The 17,390-nt window shown below is 42.0% G+C and overlaps 1 protein-coding gene across 1 annotated transcript in view; it reads right to left on the bottom strand.

Moving 5' to 3' along the window:
* The window catches only part of rrh (retinal pigment epithelium-derived rhodopsin homolog), a 28,699-nt gene extending 13,095 nt beyond the window's left edge, over positions 1 to 15,604 (bottom strand). The window contains exons 1-3 of the mRNA XM_082515774.1: positions 15,062 to 15,604; positions 12,395 to 12,585; positions 5,174 to 5,273 (exon numbers count right to left, since the gene is read on the bottom strand). Coding sequence (XP_082371900.1) covers positions 5,174 to 5,273; positions 12,395 to 12,585; positions 15,062 to 15,173 — 403 coding nt within the window. The 5' untranslated portion in view covers positions 15,174 to 15,604. The remainder of the gene's footprint in view (positions 1 to 5,173; positions 5,274 to 12,394; positions 12,586 to 15,061) is intronic.
* Between the last annotated feature and the right edge of the window lie 1,786 nt (positions 15,605 to 17,390).

Raw genomic sequence — 17,390 nt, 5'->3', positions numbered from 1 at the left:
CTAGAAGTGATTCAGCGCCATCAGGCAATGTTTTCAGATGACCAAGGCTGCATAAAGGGATTTAAAGCTAGAATCCACACTAAACCAAACACCACACCAATTTTCTGTAAAGCTCGCCCAGTTCCTTATGCACTAAAAGAAGCTGTGGAAAAGGAGCTGGACAGATTGGAAAAGGTGAAGGTTATTTCAAAGGTTGAGAAAAGTGAGTGGGCATCCCCTATTGTTACTGTGCCAAAGGCAGACAAAACAATTAGGATATGTGGTGACTACAAAGTCAGTGTCAACCAGTGTGTTGAAGAGGAAAGATATCCACTTCCAAATACTGAAGATTTGTTTGCCACTTTAGCTGGAGGAATATCCTTCAGTAAACTTGACCTTTCTCATGCCTATCAGCAGCTACAGTTGGATGAAGAATCAGAGAAGTATCTGGTCATCAACACACACAAAGGTCTCTATAAGTACAATCGCCTCAGCTATGGTGTTTCCAGTGCTCCGGCTCTTTTCCAGTCTGTGATGGATCAAATCCTTCAGGGGATGGAGCATGTCACCTGCTTTTTGGATGACATCCTCATCACTGCTTCATCTGAAAGGGATCATTTGAAGAGGTTGGAGGAAGTACTCACACGTCTGGAGAAGCATGGTGTCAGAGTGAAGCTTTCCAAGTGCCACTTTCTTCAGAGCAGTGTGGAGTACCTGGGACATCGTATTGACAGGGATGGTCTGCATCCTTTAGAGGAAAAGGTAGCAGCCATAGCAAATGCACCAGAACCAACAAACGTCACTGAACTGAAGTCCTTTCTTGGTCTTCTAAATTACTACAGTCGATTTTTGGAAAATCCATCCACCATTCTTCAGCCTTTGCATAACCTGTTGAGAAAAGATGCTAAATGGATTTGGACCATGGAATGTGCAAAAGCATTCAGGGATGCAAAAAGTCTACTGCTGCAGAACAAAGTGTTGGTGCACTACAGCACAAATCTGCCATTGAAGTTAGCCTGCGATGCATCACCTTATGGATTGGGCGCAGTCATCTCTCATGTCATGGAAAATGGAGAGGAAAGGCCTGTGGCTTTCGCATCAAGAGCATTAACTGAAGCTGAGCGAAAGTATGCCCAGATAGAAAAAGAGGCCCTTGCCATAATTTTTGGAGTAAAGAAATTCCATAAATATCTGTATGGAAGGAAATTCACCCTCATAACAGATCATAAGCCACTGCTGGCTATACTAGGGCCAAAGTCAGCTGTCCCAACACTCGCTGCACTAAGAATGCAACGCTGGGCTCTTATTCTAATGGCATACAATTATGACATTGAATATAGAAGATCAGCTGAACATGCTAATGCAGATGCATTGTCACGTCTACCTCGGAATACGCCAGACAACATTGCCGCTGAGGGAAGTATCTTCTATTTCTCACATGTGGAAGAGCTACCAATAGTAGCTAAAGACATTGAGAGAGCAACCATGAAGGATCCAATCCTCAGCAAGGTCTGGAGCTACACCATGAATGGGTGGCCAAGTTATATGCAAGACGAATCACTTAAGCCTTACTTTACACGCAGACACGAGCTGTCAGCAGAACAAGGATGTGTTCTTTGGGGACAACGGGTCATCATTCCACCGGTTTACCAACAGAAAGTGCTGGAAGACCTGCATCATGAACATCCAGGTATCTGTCGTATGAAAGCACTCGCTCGCAGTTACCTGTGGTGGCCAGGCTGTGATGGTGATATACAAGAACTGGTTCAAAGCTGCTCAGTCTGTCAGGCTGTACAGAAGTCACCACCCGTTGCACCACTCCATCCGTGGAAGTGGCCTGAGAGAGTTTGGCAACGGATTCACATTGAACAGAAACAGTCTGAGCAGAAGCGACACCATGATTACAAAACCCAACCTGTTCGTGTTTTTTCGGAGGGAGACGCTGTGCGTATCCGAAACTTCAGGGGGGGGGGGGAACAAAATGGACTCAGGGAACAGTTCTGAAGAAAACGGGAAGTGTTACTTACCTGATACAAGAGAGAACATGCACAATACATGTGGATCACCTGTTACCATGGAGACAGACTGTGGAGAAACCCCCAGTTATATTTTCACCGGTTTCAGAGGGACGGCCAGAAGTGATTATGGACAGTGTTGTTCCAGAGATACCACCAAGTCCACCTGGGATTTTAACATCACACTCCTTACCTCCTGAACCACCTAAACAGACAACCGATGAACCACCAGTATCCAACCCAGAAACCACCCAAAGCCCATCTGTGGAACGCAGATACCCAGAGAGATGCAGAGTTCCCCCAAAGAGACTGAATCTTTGAAAATGTAGAGTTATGTTTTAGTTATTTACTGCCAGTTATTTTAGAAGTGAAGAGTTAATAATGGAAGTAATGGCTACATTTGTTCATTGTTCGTAAGGGCCACAGAATATTTCTTTTTGGTGGGGGCAGTGAAATACATTCTTTAAAGGGTTGCTTACTTCAATTACAAATCTAAAAGGGGAGGAATGTAATAGAGTGAATTGTTGCCCCCCAGTGGTAAAATACAGAAGTGCCTGTTACAGGGCTAGTTCTTGGTTGACCAATATATAACAACAAAAAAGGGTAGTTTTCTGCACCGCTAAGAAACAACAAGTTAGTGTGTGATGTCCTGCTGTTCAATAAAGGCACCTATCCACGTCCTTCTGTCCTGATCCTTTTAAGAGCCTAATCCAGAATATCACATAAATAAACTTGACCTTGACCCAAATACTGAATTGAATTAAACCCTCTTTGGTTTAGGGTATAATTGGCCATTTTTTAAATTCAGAATCAGAATCAGAATCAGAATCAGAATACTTTATTGATCCCTGGGGGAAATTATTTTTTGTTACAGTGCTCCATTTTAAACCAACATTAAGACAAGACAGACAATACGCTAACTAAGAATAGTACAATATATACATATATATACATACATACATACATAAGTCACTCATAAATAAATAGCTGGAAAAGAAACATGTGTAGTTGTAGCAGCAAACAGTGTGTTAAGTGGATGTGTTGTACAGGGAGCCACAGGCAGGAATGATTTCCTGTGTCGTTCAGTGGTGCTTTTCGGTAATCTCAGTCTCTCACTGAACGAGCTCCTGTGACTGACCAACATGTCATGGAGTGGGTGGGAGGTGTTATCCAACATTGTCTTTATCTTGGACAGCATCCGCCTCTCCGACACCACCTTGAGGGAGTCCAGCTCCATCCCCACAACATTGCTGGCCTTACGGATCAGTTTATTAAGTCTGTTGGCATCTGCGACCCTCAGCCTGCTCCCCCAGCATGCAACAGCATAGAGGATCGCACTGGCCACAATAGACTCATAGAAAATCCTCAGCATTTTCTGGCAGATGTTGAAGGACCTCAGTCGCCTCAAAAAATAGAGACGACTCTGGCCCTTCCTGTAAAGTGCTGTGGTGTTTTTAGCCCAGTCCAGTTTATTGTCAATGTGTACTCCAAGGTATTTATAGTCCTCCACAATGTCAACACTGACCCCCTGGATTGAAACAGGGGTCAAGTGTTTCCTGGTCTTCCTGAAGTCCACGATCAGTTCCTTGGTCTTTGCCACGTTGAGCTGCAGATGATTCTGCTCACACCACGTGACAAAGGAGTCGACCACAGCCCGGTACTCTGTCTCATCATCCCTGCTGATGCATCCAACCACCGCAGAGTCATCAGAAAACTTCTGAAGATGGAGGTCTCTGTGCAGTGGCTGAAGTCTGTGGTGTAGAGGGTGAAGAGGAAGGGGGAGAGGACAGTCCCCTGTGGTGCCCCTGTGTTGCTGATCACCTCGTCAGACACACACTGTGGGAGACGTACATATTGTGGTCTTCCTGTCAGGTAATCAACAATCCAGGACACCAGAGAAGCATCCACCTGCATCACTGCTAACTTATCACCCAGGAGGGTCGGCCTGATGGTGTTGAAAGCACTGGAAAAGTCAAAAAACATGACCCTCACAGTGCTCGCCGGCTGGTCCAGATGGGTGTAGACACGATTGAGCAGGTAGATGATGGCGTCCTCAGTTCCGAGACGAGGCTGATAAGCGAACTGAAGGGGATCCAGATGTGGTCTTACTATGGGTCGCAGCTGGTCCAGGATGAGCCTTTCCAGGGTCTTCATGATGTGGGAGGTCAATGCCACGGGCCTGTAATCCTGGGCCTGTAAAATTACTTTTCATTTTACCCTTATATTTAATCAGTAAAAATATTTATCTTGTCTGGTATGGCATCATTCTTTCCATTCTTCTTTTGTGACCTACAGTTATTTTAAAATTCAGACATAATAAATTAACACAATTGACCTACAAGCACACAAAACAAAAGAAACCATCAAATCTGAGTAGAAAAAGTTTGATTTTTTTTCATTGTGTATACCACAAACAATTTTGAATTTAGAAAAGAGAAACATTTTGGCTTCTGGTTCCAAATCCTATATAACACTCCAACAGCATCCATAATCACTAAAGAGCAAATAGCTAACTCATTCAATTTAAACAGAGACATTAGACCAGGATGCCACTATTGCCATCTGCCCTATTGTTGCCACCAGTGAACAATAACTGATTAGCGGTACAGCAAAAAAAAAATTACATAATCACAAAATCAGTTTGTATGCTGATGACATTCTTCTAATCCTAAAAACTCACTTTTGCCATTACACATTCTGATCACATCTTTGATAAGTTTTCTGGTAACTCAGTCAACTGGTCTGAGATTCTCCCTTGAATATACATATATGTGTGTGTGTGTGTGTGTGTGTGTGTGTGTGTGTGTGTGTGTGTGTTTGAAACGCTTTGTTTTTGTTTTCCCTGCTACATTTTATAAGAGGTCCCACCTTTTTTGAAATTTGGGTTGTACTTCCTCAAAACATCTTCAATGAGTCTGTATTTTGGTGAACTTACAAACGATTTATGAATAAAATAGAACAATTTAAGCAGTGGTTAAAAGACAACAGAAGGAACATGAGATTAATCGCACATCACTTTGTGACCAGTATAACTGGTTGTGTGATGAATGATGGAATTAGATGACATGGTAACCCTTGATCATGAATATCTTTGTCAATTTTGTAACAGATAAAAAGGAGTATAACAATGTGGTCGGGTAAATTATATATGCAAATATTAGGCTCTCTAAGTGGGATACCTATATCTGGTCTGCAGATGGAAAGGTAACGATCAATGGCCACCACGGTCAGCAGGCCAATACTAGCCATGCCAAAGAATATGTTGAGAGCTGCATAGATCTGGAGACACAGAAACAAAGAAAAAGACAGGTACTTAGATTCCTTCTTAACGAGAAGGCTATAATCATGGCCCTGTGCTTGAGGCAAGAATTGTTAGCATCCAAAAGATTAAAGCAAGAACCACGGTGCTAACATGTTGTGGTACAATGGCTTTTGGAATTCTGTTACTATGATTTAACAGAAACTTGTAGAAACTTGGAAAAGTTATAAAATTCAGATTTTTACACTGCTCTGACCAAATGTCCTTTCTCAGTCCTGGTCTAGTTATCTGTGTTTGTTAAACATAGCAGTGAGGTATGTTGTCTGCAGTGGTGTATTACAGCCATGTCGGGGAAAGTTATTGTCTTGGTTCAAAGAAAAAGGCCACACAAATGCAGATGATGGCTGTTAGTTTCCTCGCTTCTGTTAATACGTTCATAAGAAGGATTACATGGCTCAACAATATTATGCCATGACAATGCTGTGAAAAAAATCTGCTAAAAGACCGTGAATCAGCCTGGCCACAGATTTTGTAATAAGTAATTTAAGTGTCAAGGTCCCGGGTCTTTTCATCAGTGTTTTGAGTTGGATTATCAACTTGTTTATTTCTTGGAAATTTCCTATTAGCAGTCTTGGATTTAGTTGGTTATGCTGCTGAGTTCTTGCCTTGTTGTTAGTTTCCCTTGGTGCTCACTCCTCCTCTCTCATTCTCTCCCTCGTTTTCTGTATCAAGTCAGCCTTGTCTCCATGTTCATTTGCCTGTTTCTCCAGTCATGTCGCTCCCTGTGTCTCTCGCACTCTCTCTGTGTCTCTTGCTCTTGGCCTTTCTTAGTTTAAGTCCAGTTGTGTTTCCCAGGTGTACCACTAACCCAGCAAAATCGAAGACTGTTTGTTTTGCTTCAGAGTCAGCCAGCATAAAAGATGTGTATCTTGTAGTTGACCCAGTAAACAAAGTAAAACAAAACAGAATTTTTGGGTTCTTGCAAGGGTCAACCATAACTTCATGTGATGTTACTGCGCTGGTGGATAATGAAATCTCATCTACTGTTAATCAAACTATACATGTTTTTAAACCAAACCCTGAACCAGTACAATGTGTATCTGGGTCTGCTCATGATTTGCCTTGTTTTGAAACTGTTTGCAAAGTGGCGGGGTAGCAACTCTAGAGTTAGTGTCACTTCTGAGGACCCTGAAGGGGACCTCTTTGAAGACTGTTTGCTGTGAACCTGTGCAGAACTGGTTCTGTTGCACCCTCTGGGGCTCCCTCTAAAGACTGTGGTACCTCATCTTTGCTTGTTTCTAAGACTGTTCTTCCACCTGTGACCTCGCGTAAGCCATATGCTCTGCCTGCTCCCAGTGTGGCTTGGACCCAGCTTTTCCCTGCACCCATCTCAGTTCCCGGTATTAAGATAGGTAGAGCTCGACCAGTCCCTGTCCCTGCTCCCAAGGCGGTTCTGCCTTCAGCCTTCATCTGCACCCATTCATGCACCTGGGTGTTGGTGACTGAGGCCCAGCCGATCCATGTTCTGGTTTCCAGCTGGTGACAGCTGGTGTCCACCCATCACCTGCACCAGTCCTGGCTCCCAGGGTGATGCCAGCAAAGACCAGATGTATTATTGTAGGGTCTACCTTATAATATAAAGCACCTTGAGGTGACTGTTGTTGTGATTTGAATAAATAAAATTGAATTGAATTGAATAGACCACCTCTGCACCTGTAATAGTTCCTCAGGTGAGAGGAGCTGGCTTCTGGCAGGTTCCTGCACCCATCGCTGATCCTAGGGTGAGGGCAGCCAGAATCTGTTTTCTGTATTAAGCCAGGCAAATAAACATGGAGTCAAGACTATCTGTTTCCCCTGTCTTTCTCTATGTGTCGCTCGCTCTCACTCTATCTTTAATTAGTCAGTCTGAGTCTTGGTGTGCATTTCTCGTACTTCCTGTTTTATTTTGACAGCCTCTCGTGTTTGGTTTTGCTTCCCAGGTCTCGTCAGTGAGATTATGTTCAGCTGTGTCCCCCAGTTGTTTCCTCTCTGCCCCAATTCCCTCTTATGTATATATTGTCTGTATCTCCCTCTGTCCGTTGTCATAATTAGGGATGGTTATCGTTTAGGTTTTATCCGATACCAGTACCAAACCGGTACTTTTGAAACGGTGCCGGTGCTTAAACTGTGCTCGAACCGGTGCTTAAAGAATGGAGAACACACACTTTGTCCAAAAACCTCTCATGTTTAGCTGTTTTTTTGGTAAAAAGATAACAATGTTAGCCTTTTCTGCAGCTATAGAGCATATATGGTATCACTCTTGGCTGGAAGCAGTGCTTAATCATTGGAGAAAACACCAATTTTGTCTAAAAACCTCTCATGTTTAGCCGTTTTCCACTTTTTCTTTGGTCATTTTAGCCTTTTTGGCCAGGGTGAAGGGAGTATCTGCCATCAAACAAGAAGACAGCCGCATGTAGCTATGATGATGTTTGCTAGTTCACCTTACATGCATTAATGTAATAACGTGGTTAGCCTACTCAACGTAAATTACACACAAACAACATTAAGCTCCTCACGCAGAGAAGAACGGCTGCTGCTGCATCATCATCCTCATCATTTCTGCTACACTAGCAGGGCTAGGGGCCAGGACTCTCCTCTTTGGGTTTTTGGAAGATGTTGCTAACTCCGGGTCCGATAACAGGCACCACACCCGCTGTAGATGTGCACGGTGTGAGGTCTCGCAGCAAGCTATCAAATATTGTGCATTTCTCAGCTTTTAAAAAAACGCTATGCGTTGCCAGGTGTTTCATCAGATTCGAGGTGTTACCTCCTTTGCACAGTATCACCTTAAAGCACTTGTTGCAGGCTGCTGAGTTTGCATCTTTTGCTGTGAAGTACAGCCAGACTTTTTATTCTGTAGCTCTGCTCTAAAAGAACGTACGTACCTGGGCCCGCCTACTATCCTTGGTAAGGTAAAATGATTGGCTAGAATCCAAAGTGTATGACATCTCAGGAAATAAAGCACCGAAATGTGCGCTGCTTTTCGGTCTGGTTACTACCGTTTATGTCAGAACCGGTGCCATAATGGCACCGGACACCGGTACCCATCCCTAGTCATGATCTCCTTCTTGGTGTGTGTCACATTTGTTCAGGGCGTCCAGTGTTTGGATGCATAAGTATCTGTCCATTTTGGATTTAATTATTTGTACTTTCCAGCAATAAAGTTAAGTTCAGTCCAACCTGAGAGGCCTGCATTTGGGTCCTAACCTGCCTGCCACACACTGCGTTTCATGACAGTGAGATTGTGGAACACATTTTATAACTTTAAAAGACATTATGTAACAAAGAGGCTATTTCAGATTTTATCTCATAAACAGTGTTGGGAAGGTTACTTTTAAAATGTATTCCACTACAGATTACAGATTACATGCCCCAAAATGTATTTTGTAATGTATTCTGTTACATTACCTAATGAGAGTAACATGTAGGGCTGCCAAGATTAGTCGACTAGTCACGATTACGTCGACGACTAATTTAATAGTCAACACGTCGTTTGAAGCTTTGTAAGCTCACAAAAGACGCAGGAATAAGTAGCAGGATTTAAGAGTGTAATAACGGACTGAAACAGAAGATGGCAGCACTGCATGTACAAGGATGTCAGCTGCTGTTAAACCCCGAAGAAGAAGCTGTGTCCCAGAATTCATAGCGCAGCCCAGCGCAGTTTCCAACAATGGCGGCAGCTAGTTAGTTTTAATATTACTCTTATTATTCTTTCTGGGTCACAAAATAAACATTTAACATATTTTCAGGCGAGAATGTAGCTGTGTAAACCTCAAATATCTGCTCAGTTTATCAAGACACCGCATATTTTCAAAAGCGCTCCGACGTTTTCAGAGACGTCCGTTACCCACTAGCTCGATAGCTAGCCGGGGTTCAAGGCTCACTAGAGCCGTGAGAACACCGGACTCCCCGCAGATCGTTTTCAAACCCACCGCCGTCTTTCGATACTCGGGTTAAACATATATGAGTCACTTAGATAACTTAAAAATGTTATTGTTTGGCTTTTTTTTTAGTATTTTATTTGTTCCGGAGTAAATCGGTTTGGCTGAGATTAAAGTTATAGTTTTTACACAGCTGAATAAACGTCAAGCAGACAGCTGATTATCAGAAGTGTGAGATGCTGGAGAATTTACTCCGGTGTCCTGTTATATTTTAGATAGCAAGGAAACACCGATAGCACCGAAACAATCTGCAAATTTCATTAAAATGTAATAAACTATCATCTTGTCTTTATTTTTAGTTAGCACAGACCTGAAACACTTACAGCTGTAAGCTAATGATAGTTATATAAGAGCAGATGCTGCTGGTGCAATAAGCTGTAGTTTTACGTCTAATGGATGATGATCTGATTAGTCGACTAATCGCATAAATAATCGGTGACTAGTCGACTATCAAAATAATCGTTTGTGGCAGCCCTAGTAACATATTCTGAATACTTTGGATTACTTAATCTATTATCATGCTTTTTACAACTACATAAAATGTATTATTGCTGTGTGATTTATTACTATTACTGAAGGTTACTCGCCATACCAACACCAACACCAACTAGATGTTTAAATCTTAATATAAATGAGTAACAGTAGGTGGACATTAGGTAAGGCTGCACTTTTTGCAGCGATCTCGTATAGAAAACTATTCCTCGCGTATATAAAACAGGTCCGCGGCTCCGAACCGTAGTAAAGGGACCTCTGGCTGATACGTCGGGTTCGTGTCGGCTCATAGCTGAAAACTAGCTTTACTTTGTTGTCTGGGTCAACTCTGCTAGCGAGAGACAGAGAGAGGCGTTGAAAGGCTGCTTATTGTTTCGGAGGAAAACACGAACACAGCGTACAGTCGAGTCTTAATAGCTTACTTACAGCTGGGCTCGTCAGGCTCTCTTTCTTACTTGGCTCTCGGTGAAGGCGGTCGCACTTTTCTCCTCTCCTCCTTCCCCTTATCTTCCCTGCTTAGCCTCTTGTGTCCTTGTCTTGTCTCGCGTGCACTACTTTTCCCTTGAACAGTCTCTCACTGTCGTTCTCTAAAACCTAACAGAGAATTATGGATTTGATCAACTGGTCTCTGAATGCTATTGACACCCTCTTCTCAACGAGAAGTCTGGGCTCGGGAGAGCCCGAGTGCCCTGGAGGGACTTTCCCTGCCGGATACACGATGGATGGGTGGCAGACCTGGAGGATCTTGTGCCTGGCGGGACTGTCGATCGAGGACGCTGAGGATATTTACCTATTCGGAACCATGATAACAGGGTTCTTGCTGATCGGAGCTGGCTTGGCCCTGACTTATCGGAGAAATAAGAGAGCGGAACCAGCTGTTCACACCCCCCCTAAGCTGACCGCTGGAATTGAAGCGATGGGACGAGGCGCGGCCTCCCACACCGAACGCAGCATGGTTAACACCTTGGAGACGCTTACAGCTGCCGTGAAGACTCAAAATAACACCATTGAGCGTATGAGGGGAAACATCAGAGAGAGGCCTGCTCACAATAACACCCTTGAGCGAAAGTTGGATAACATCGCAGAACGGCTCACTGCAGCTGTGAGGTCTCAGAACCAAAAGAATGACAACACCACGGAACAGAAGCTTGATACCATCATGGGGAGGCTCGCAGCGCTCCAACGGGAAATCGAGGCCCCAGTGTCAGAGTGCTAAATTCGCTGCTCGCATAAAGGAGAAATCAACAATATTCTACATTTGGACACCACGGTGCCAGCTGCCCAGGCCCAAGGCTGGAGCCCACCAAAACAACTCCCTGATAACGACTGTGTGATGACTATTCTTCCCATCCCATGAAGGACACCTGGATCGGCTGGAGGACTGTTTACTTAGCCTGATAGGCCGAAGGACACTGTCTCAGCTGAACTATGGACACGCACACACACACACTTACACTGATAAGCACGCACTCGTCCCCCTCCCTTCCAAACGCCTTCGATGCTTGTTCCTGCGGGGGAATGCAGCGGGTCTGTGTGCCGCGCTGAAATGATAGCATGGTGCAGGACGACTGATGTGTTCCTTCGAATCACCCCCCATCCCCCTATCCATCCCCTGTGGCTTGTCATGTGCTCTGATGTTGTGATGTGGACATTAATGTGCTCTCTGTGCAGAGGAGTTTTTTTTGTTTCCTGTTCTCATGCTGTCCTCCCATAGGTTGCCCAGCGTGTGAAGAGGTCTCTTTTTTTCCTCTTGTACTTTTCCCATTGTTGTGTAATTTTTTCGGTGTTATTCTCCTAACGCTGCCGATCTCCGACTGTATTCCCTTGTGTTGTCTTGTTGTTGTGTGTGTAAGTCGGGGGGGGGGGGGGTCCTATTCCTCTGTGGGGCAACCTGCATATGGCCAATAAAGCATTCATTCATTCATTCATTCATTCTTGGCTGCAGTGGTTATTATTATATTTACATGCTTCCAGCTCCTGTTTCTGCTCGGTGATAGCTCCTACTTTTCCTTTTTCTCCCTCCTCGCTCACAGACACATAACGGGTACAGCAGTCCATTCTCCCTGCAGCACGGACTACAGGCTACATTCTTTAGGGCGATGCCTGTAACACTCTGCCTATTGCATCATATTAAATCATTTTTTGAATATTAATTTTTAAAAATATTTCTTCACGTAATTATGCGGACCTCAAATAGAGGTGACATGGGTTGCGAGATTGAGACAGGCATTAGAGCCTCTTATTGTGTGTTTTGTTTTCCACCGGCACCGAATTAGCAAAAATCGAGAGGGCATAGGCCAATATATGAAACAGGAAAAGACTGCCATGTAATCCATTTACTTCAACAAAGTAACTGTATTCTGAATACCACCTTTTAAACGGTAACTGTAACGGAATACAGTTACTCATATTTTGTATTTTAAATACGTAACAGCGGTACATGTACTCCGTTACTCCCCAACACTGCTCATAAATACTCTCCACATATTGACACAGACATGGGTAAAAACTGCCTAGTTTATTTGCGACTGGGTTCACTAACAATGTTAACAAGTGCTAGATTTTTCTATAGCTGCAGTTGGTTGAACATAACCTAAACAACAAACAGCATAAAATGACAAAACTAGATGTGCATGTAGTGGAATTAGAGGCAGTCGTATTCTACACACCTGACAACCAGCATAGCCAAATTTCCAGCTGCCGTGGATGTCTGAAGCAGCGGACATGGGATAGCCAATACCAGCCACTCCAATGTCAGTAAAAGCCAAGTTGATTATTATGAAGTTGGTAGGTGTGCGAAGTTCCTTAAATTTTACAAACATCAATAGCACCACAATGTTGCTCGCTAAACTGATGACACCTGAGAAATGAAAAGAAAGACAGTGTTACAGTGTGAAAGTCAAACATGAAGTTTAAGATTAAGATACCCTATTTGTCACTGTAGTAGGATACAACGAAAATTTATTTGTTGGCTCTCTATTAAACAATGGCAAGGGATAAAAGGAGCTTTTAAAAAAGACAGAAATACAAACAAGAGCACTCAGAGAGTGCAACCCCCCAAGACTTAATACGAGATTTAATATCTTCATCCAAATAAAAGTCGACTGAGGAGAAAGTAAATAAAAGTGCTTTAGGTTCCAGTTGCTTTGTCTAAAGCTAAAAAGGATACTGTAACGTATTTAAATATGTCAACATAGGCAGTGTCAGACTGTATTCTCTGGGGCCTTAGATTCGATAAAACATAGCAAACTCATGTAGCATGTTTTCCAGCTGAAAGAAATTGTAGCAGAATTCTAATATTTATGAATATAAATGACGAAATAAATAGCATAATAGCAAATATTACTATATTTAATATTTTTAAAAATCCAACATACACCAGGCCTCTCCTGTTTGGGGCTCCAGGTTGGTCGTCAAATAGTCAGTTTTGCTTAGGCTGGTTTGTAAATGAGGGAAGTGGCCCTGAAGAAGCTTAAAGTCTTCGTCTTTTAGGAAATAAAGTCTCATATCATTCAAGAATGATAGAAATTATCCACATATCTCACTTATCTTAACTGCACTACTGTATAGCTCTGTGTAAATAATCATTCTGTGCATTCGATAATCTTTAATCCTACAACTGTTTACAACTTGCACAGTTCCCATTTCTGTATAGCTGTATATCTCAGATTTCTGTAAAGTTATTTATTTCATATTCTGTATAGTTTTTCATATTTATATCCTGTTCATATCCTGTACATAGCTTGTACTCACTACAGCCTGTACATACTTATAGTTATAGAATATTCACAACATACTTCATACCGTGTACATTATAACATACCATAATAGACCCACTTCTTTAATATACTTACATATCTATATTATTGCTAATATATATTGTAATATACCTATATCACTAAAGCACTTCTGGATGGATGCAAACTGCATTTCGTTGCCCTGTACCTGTGCATGTGCAATGACAATAAAGTTGAATTCTATTCTATTCTATTCTATTGTAAGAATGTAATCAAACTGTTTCTCGGTCAACTCAAGCCTAACATTAGTTGGACTAATGTTGGTTAATATTGAGCTGCCAGTTTATTGTCAGCTGTCTGGAGCCCAGAGGGGTCACATGTCTAATCTGCTGACAATAAGTAACTGGAACAGTGTTGTAAATAAATAATCGTGTTTATGCACGCGTGATAGAGCCCAGACTTTAGTTTAGGAGATGATTAGTCATTATTATACATAGCATACTATTTCAAAAGGCTTTTTGTAGTCCATGTTCACAACAGTGTAGTTTTAAACTTATGGGATAATGTCATATTAATAGATGGCCTACTATAAGTGCAGTCCTTTTTTTATGGAGGTCAAGAAAAATCATCTATCAGTGTGGACAGGACTCATATAGCAGCGCTTTTCTAGACTGTCTGAGCACTTTACAACAACTTGCCTCGTTCACACAAGCACTTTTTTCTGTGCTCTTTCTAACATTCACGCTGTTCATTACATTCAAACTGTAATGGATTTTTAAAGAGCAACTTGAGGTTAGTATCTTGCCCAAGGATACAACAGACTGGAGCAGACAGGGGGTCAAACCACCAACCTTTCAATTAGCAGGTGACATGCAAGGTATTTTTTTGACCATTCATCTGCAACCCAGCATAAAACGGAGCATTGTGCCAACATCCTATAACCTAGTATAGACTCTTATTTCGAAAATGAACCCAATATGGACTGGAGATGGTATGTGCATTAGCATCAGGGAGAAAGACAAAGATAGAATTAACTTTTGACTACAAGTCTTTGTTGATTTCACTTAAAACCTATAGTTTGATCTGTCCTGCAAATAGCAAATACAAAACAGACATACATGACACCCAGGAGGTTGGCATGATTCTAATCACCTAGGTGGCTGCTGCTAAGTGGTTACAATAGTGATTATCTCCAGTCATACGCTGAAGAATAAACACGACCAACACTCACAAGAATTTCTCTTTAAGCTTGTAAGGAGATGACCTTCCATAAAATAACATACATCAATCAAATTAAAATGTAAAAATTATATGAAAATAAGAACTAGCTGGTTAAAACTCAATAAATGCTGATATCCAAGTTTTGTCAAGAAACCACATTGCTTCGCTGGGCTTGGTTGGATGAATCCTATGACATCTCACTGGTAAAGAAAGAATATCAAAGACACATTTAGGATTTAACCATTAAAATTCAAATGATTATAACAGACTATTATCCCTCTTAACCACACAATGACTGCATTTACACAACTGCAAAACTGAAGAACATAACGCAGAGCAAACATGGCAAAACACAGCATAAGGGTTGTTTGTTGTTACCTGCAGTGATGAGATATCCAGCCACAATGTTATGCTCCAGTTGGGTAAATGCACTCTTCCCCCCATAAGGTGCATCTTCATTTGAAATATTAACCCCAGAGTCCATCCCCATTTAGTGACCTTCTAGATAAAAACAAACAAACAAAAAATACCCGATTAAGGTAAAAACTAAAAAACTTAAAAATGATGGTGATCCTTAAAATTTAAACTGAAGAAAATTAGAAGAAGAATGCAGGCAGGGAGTTTTGTAAAATGCTGTCCTAACTAAAATCTGTATGATGCTATTGTGGAGAAGTGGTGGGTAAACCGTGAGGACTAGGGTTTATGGGATTATTGCATTCCACTGCTCCTCTGTCCCTGTTAGCAGGCGGCAATCTGCACGTAACATTGGTAACAAAGCTCTGTAAGAGAGGATTACCGCTCACATGGAGTGGCTGGCAAGTTATGTCGTCAATGAGCTTTGTCATTACAACATAGAATCGAAGACTGAAATACCTCAAACGGATGACTGGTCGTTTCACAGAGAATGCGTACAGTAGGAACAATAAAGTCTCGTTCAGTCTGGATTACATGTGCCTATGGGTCCACAAAGGCACATTGTGTGGCAACGTTTAGTTAATCAACTGTAACAGAAAGAGCCTTCAGGAAACTCCCATCAAACCATGAGGCCCTGTTTTGTAGAAGGAGTTTTCAATCAAATTATCCAAAAAATATTCAAACAGTAGTGGTGTTAAACACTGTTTTCATTTGGAGTGAGAGATCAGAAGACTTGTTGCTTTGAAGCAGGGACTCTATGTAGACAAAAGCCCTGTTTCTCTGTTCCATTGGTTGAAGCTATTGTTCCAGACACCGCTTTTAATTGGTGTTTTATTCTTTCAGTCCCAAAGATTTCCATTTTGTTGGGGTCCCTGAAGAAGTACCAGTGCAGGTCATTTACCTCCTTCTGTATGCCATACCATGGACCACTGAATGGGAGCATTTCTAAATCTGATGCACATATGCAGCAATCACAAACCTCAGAGAGTAACACAAGTTTGAACTGAACAGCCAATAATTTTTATGCTAAACACACAATATCAACCAAAAATCCAGAATAAACACATTATACAAAAGCTACGATATGCTTGTGATTCACTGAAATAAGTATTTGATCCTCTAATATCCATCTACAGTTCTGGGTCAACAGATTGGTTCTTAAATAGCATTTTTCCTACACCACCTGAGCACTCAATGTGCTTCATGCAACACGCTTTCTATGTGCTATTCAAACCCTGATTCATTTATCAGAGAACAACCTCGGGTTAGTATTTTGTCCAAGGATATTTGGCAGGAGACTGGAGCAGCCAGGGATCTCCAAGCTTACAGTTTGTAATGACCTGCACTACCTCCTGAGCTACAGCCACCCTGAGCTTACAGCACCTGGTGTTTCTAGGTGGAAAAAACACAAAGAAGGGAATAAGATCAGGGGCATTATCTCAGAAGCTCAGAAAATAGTGATCGATCAGCTTATGCATGCACAAAGTCAGCTAATAACTCTCCTAGCGTGGCTGAAAGGAGTGACTCTGACAACACAGATGAACTGTTGTCTGACTTGGTGAGGGTCGGGTTGTTGTCAGACAGGAAACTCTCCAACTGGAGAAAGTTGAAGCATCGCCTGTCCTGACCTCGAGTTTGAAAAACTCCAGTTTCTTCGACATTGTATTGATTTGGTCCTGCACATCAAAAACACTGATGGAGAGTCCCTGTAGTCCCAAATTCAGCTCATTTAAACAAGAAATGTTCAACGAGTATTCCAGCTGATTGAGCCACACAGTGTCTTCAAAAACACCTGGACCTCTCTGTGAAATTCAAAAAGCCTAGAAAGTTTCTCCCCTCTTTAAAGCCATCATACTTCAGTATGGAGCAGAAGCTGGACATGTTTGCTGGCCATCTTATTACAGAGCTCATGGAATAGGAAAGGCCAACCTGGTCTTTATGAAGTTTACAATTTTTACAACTGAGTCTATTACACACTTAAGTTCTTTAGGCATCTTTTTCACCACCAGGACTCAATGGATACTGCAGGGAGTCCAGCTGGCAAATTTAAACTACTGACCTGGATAAAATTAGTACCCATATGATAATTTTCTCCTAATGTTTGTAGGAATGTTAGGGAGAATGTCTGGCTTTAATTTTATGACACAGTCCAGAATTGTTATTGTTATTGTAAACAAAAATACACTCCAAAAAACTAGAGGAAGAAAAAGGAAGGAAACATTGTCCTCTGTGATATACAGCATGAGATCTGAATGAGTGTCAGAGATATGGAACGCCAGAGAAACCTGTCGTT

This window comes from Aulonocara stuartgranti, assembly GCF_965226115.1.
Source record: "Aulonocara stuartgranti genome assembly, chromosome: 19".
Classification (NCBI taxonomy): Eukaryota; Metazoa; Chordata; class Actinopteri; order Cichliformes; family Cichlidae; genus Aulonocara; species Aulonocara stuartgranti.
Note: the sequence above shows the minus strand (reverse complement) of the source record. Positions and strands in the feature narration are given on the sequence as shown.